General features: G+C 42.6%; 1 protein-coding gene across 1 annotated transcript in view; it reads left to right on the plus strand.

Moving 5' to 3' along the window:
- The first annotated feature begins 1,710 nt into the window (after nucleotides 1–1,710).
- Nucleotides 1,711–4,222, plus strand: part of LOC117941195 (acidic leucine-rich nuclear phosphoprotein 32 family member E-like) — an 18,787-nt gene continuing 16,275 nt past the window's right edge. Inside the window, exons 1-2 of the mRNA XM_034866284.1 lie at nucleotides 1,711–1,944; nucleotides 3,858–4,007. Coding sequence (XP_034722175.1) covers nucleotides 1,891–1,944; nucleotides 3,858–4,007 — 204 coding nt within the window. The 5' untranslated portion in view covers nucleotides 1,711–1,890. The remainder of the gene's footprint in view (nucleotides 1,945–3,857; nucleotides 4,008–4,222) is intronic.

The raw sequence follows: 4,222 nt of genomic DNA on the forward strand, positions 1-4,222 counted from the left end.
ACTGTAGAGTATTTCTACAGTGTAGTATTAGTACTTTAACTGTAACGGAGTACTTCTACAGTGTGGTATTAGTACTTTAACTGTAACGGAGTACTTCTACAGTGTGGTATTAGTACTTTTACTGTAACAGAGTATTTCTACAGTGTGGTATTAGTACTTTTACTGTAAGAGTATTTCTACAGTGTAGTATTAGTACTTTAACTGTAACGGAGTACTTCTACAGTGTGGAATTAGTACTTTTACTGCAGTAATCTGAATACTTCTTCCACCGCTGCATGTTCTTTCTGCTCTTATTTTTGAAATGAGTCAAGTCGGCTGACTTCCTGTTATGTCTGTCTGTCTGGTTAGCGTGTGTGTCTGTGTGTGTGTGTGTGTCTGTCTGTCTGTGTGTCTGTGTGTGTGTGTGTCTGTGTGTCTGTGTGTGTGTATCTGTGTGTCTGTCTGTGTATCTGTGTGTCTGTGTGTGTGTGTATCTGTGTGTCTGTGTGTGTGTGTGTGTCTGTCTGTCTGTGTGTCTGTGTGTCTGTGTGTGTGTATCTGTGTGTGTGTGTGTCTGTCTGTGTGTGTATCTGTGTGTGTGTGTGTGTCTGTGTGTGTGTGTGTGTGTGTCTGTGTCTGTCTGTCTGTGTGTGTGTGTGTGTGTGTCTGTGTGTGTGTGTGTCTGTGTGTATCTGTGTGTCTGTCTGTGTGTGTGTGTGTGTGTATCTGTGTGTCTGTGTGTGTGTGTGTATCTGTGTGTGTGTGTCTGTGTGTATCTGTGTGTCTGTGTGTGTGTGTGTGTCTGTCTGTCTGTCTGTCTGTCTGTGTGTGTGTCTGTGTGTATCTGTGTGTCTGTGTGTGTCTGTGTGTGTGTTTAATTTTTTTTCAGATTTCCTGCCAATCAATGAAAGAAATGAATCGGTGAGATTAGCCAATCAGACTGATCTGTTTCATAACTTTTATACTGAAAGGGTCTGTAACCGAAACATGTGTTGTTTTTTCAAAATAAAACATTTCTGAAAAAAAAATCATGTTTTTATTTTTATTTAATGAATTTCAGCCCAGTTATTAAAAGTGAAATATTTTATTTTTGAAGTAATTTTAAAATTATTCACATCAGATTTATTATCAAAATATTATTTTATTAATAAAAAAAAAGCCAAATAGTAAAGATAATAGTTATACATTTATTTACAGGTTGTTGTTGTTTTATTTAAAGACACTAAAATAATTTTCATTTTTAATCACAACTCAGAACACATCTGTGTAAAACTGCTGTTGTTCTAGTATAGTATTTTAGTTGTTTTTAAATAACTTGTGTATGTTTACTGTATACGGCGTCCTTTAGTGCCTTTAAATAAAATGGATTATTATTATTATTATTATTATTAACAACAATTCAATCATCAACCCGTCAGTAAAGTTGTAATTAATTATCACACTAACTAATAAACAGCAAAAACACACCAATAACGACAGCAGAAGCCGAGTTAGTGAGATAATTATATAATTTAATTAACATTTATTTGCAGGTTGTTGTTGTTTCTGATGGAAGTTAACTGTGAGATCTGGCGCCAACTGGGACAAAGAGTGGGCGTGCGGGAGGTTTAAATGTTTCATATTCGCCTTTTCATTGGTCACTATAAAGTCACGCCTTCGGAGTTCCAGCCAATCGGAGAGAAGGGTCTTGGATAATGAGGGTTAGGGGGAGGGACTCGGGGAGAGGATGGCGATTGGACCAATAGGATGATCTTAAAAAAAGAAAACTGCGTGTAGGGGGCGTGGCTTCTCTACGGAGGGTCGCGCGGGAGCGAACATGGAGGATTAGTTATCGCCTAACATCTCCGGGAGGAAGAAGACGCCGAGGACAGTTTCCCTTTGTTTCGTGAGTGTTTTGTGTTCCGCTCCAACATGGACATGAAGAAGAGGATCAGCCTGGAGCTGAGGAGCAGGAACCCCGCCGAGGTGAGGAACTACAACACTTGAATTAATAAATTTAGCGCGAGCCGCCGGCGGAGCGTCGGATGTTCTTCCGACATTTTGACCCAGAAAACAACTTCTTCACCGCGGCTCCAACATGGAGGAACCGTCCCCGGAGCAACCCGCCGGGGGCAGCCTCTCTCTCGCGCTCCCCCCGCTCGTGTGTGAGTGGTGTGTGTGTGTGTGTATGTGTGTGTATGTGTGTGTGGGGGGGGGGTCCCCCCGGAGCCTCGACTCCCTCCTAACGGCTAACCCGAGGAGCGCGAGCGCCAGCCGTTGAGGCTAAAAGGGATACAGCTACGGCCGGAAGTTACGCAAAAGCTAGGCTAACATTTTAATAATTTAACCCAGGAAACGAGTGTTTGTTGCTCGGGTGTGTTCCAGTACGATCCGTGATATTTTCTGAACTTAACGAATCGTTTCTGCGCGGACTTCTGTCGCCGTAACGTTAGCTAGCTGTATCGCAGCTAACGTTAGCCTCGTCAGCTAGCGCGAGCGCCCAGTCCTCTTCATGGTGGTTGGGATGAGTTGTCGGGGGCTGGGCGCTAAATCTCGGTAGTAAAGAACCACCCCCCCCCTCGTCTGTTTGGGTCTTTGGTGTTCGTTGTCACTACCCTATGTGAGTCGAGTGCACATTTGAGTTCCGCATGCTCAGATGTTAACGGTTTACGGCAGGACGCGTCACACCTATAGACAGTGAAATAAATGGACCGACAGATCACGTTGTTTTGGATGGAGTGTCACTGCCCGATGTGAGTCGAGTGAAGCTGTAAGATGCGCATGCGTCACTTTGGAACAGGTAGCCTACAAGCTGCTTACTAGAGACTTCTGTAATGTCAACATAGAAAAATTGACCTACTTAAAGAAGTTAATTCACTGCTAGCTTAGCTACAAGTTAGCACCAAACACAACAAAGGCTGTTAGTTGAATGGTGTTTGGAGCTAACGTTAGCATCAATCAACCATAGATAGCTACGACGTTTCTGAAATGATTCCCATCTTCTGTTATTGTTTGTAATTAGAAATGAGATTTCAGTATGACAGTGATGCCATAAAGCGTTTAAATCTGAGCATGAGACTCACATCTGGTTGCGCGTGCTCAGATTTAAACGGTTTACGACATATCTGTCATGCTTTAAATGAAATAATAAAGTTGTCATTACAAACAACAGAGCATGGGAATCATCTCAGACACGAGGCTAGGATCTGTATCCATGGCTGGTTGATTGCTAATGTGTGTTTTTGGTCTGTTTTGATAAAAGCTACCAGGAGAACTTGTGTGATGTCGGCTTGTTTATTGTTTTGTAGTTCCTTCTCTTTTCTAACTCAATCATTAGGTTATATTTCCTATAAATGAGGATTATTGGCCATAAACGTAATGACTCACCCATACATCTAATACCACCAGAGTCCGGTCTAGACCTGCTCTTTATGGGCAGCGCTGTGAGAAGGCTGCTGCTGTTGTGACTATGCTATATGAGTAAAATGTAATGTAATGTTCCCTGTTGTTGTGATTATGCTATATGAGTAAAATGTAATGTAATGTTCCCTGTTGTTGTGATTATGCTATATGAGTGTAATGTAATGTTCCCTGTTGTTGTGATTATGCTATATGAGTAAAATGTAATGTAATGTTCCCTGTTGTTGTGATTATGCTATATGAGTGTAATGTTCCCTGTTGTTGTGATTATGCTGTATGAGTGTAATGTAATGTTCCCTGTTGTTGTGATTATGCTATATGAGTGTAATGTAATGTTCCCTGTTGTTGTGATTATGCTATATGAGTGTAATGTAATGTTCCCTGTTGTTGTGATTATGCTGTATGAGTGTAATGTAATGTTCCCTGTTGTTGTGATTATGCTGTATGAGTGTAATGTAATGTTCCCTGTTGTTGTGGAGGTGGTGGAGCTGGTGGTGGATAACTGTCGCTCCAGTGACGGGGAAGTGGAAGGTCTGACGGAGGAGTACACGGCGCTGGAGATCCTCAGCATGGTGAACATCGGCCTCACGTCGCTCTCCAAACTGCCCTCGCTGCCCAAGCTGCGCAAGGTCAGTCGAGCACTTCCTGTTCCCACAATGCATCACTGCTAGTCCACACATTGGTCATGATCAATATCTTAGCGCCATGTTGCTACGGTTCCCTTATTGAACGTTGTCTCTTCTAAGGTGACATGCACTACCTGTACCCTCGGTAACATGCCCTACCTGTAGCCTCGGTAACATGCCCTACCTGTAGCCTCGGTAACATGCCCTACCTGTAGCCT

The sequence above is a fragment of the Etheostoma cragini genome, unplaced genomic scaffold, assembly GCF_013103735.1.
Source record: "Etheostoma cragini isolate CJK2018 unplaced genomic scaffold, CSU_Ecrag_1.0 ScbMSFa_4654, whole genome shotgun sequence".
Taxonomy (NCBI): domain Eukaryota; kingdom Metazoa; phylum Chordata; class Actinopteri; order Perciformes; family Percidae; genus Etheostoma; species Etheostoma cragini.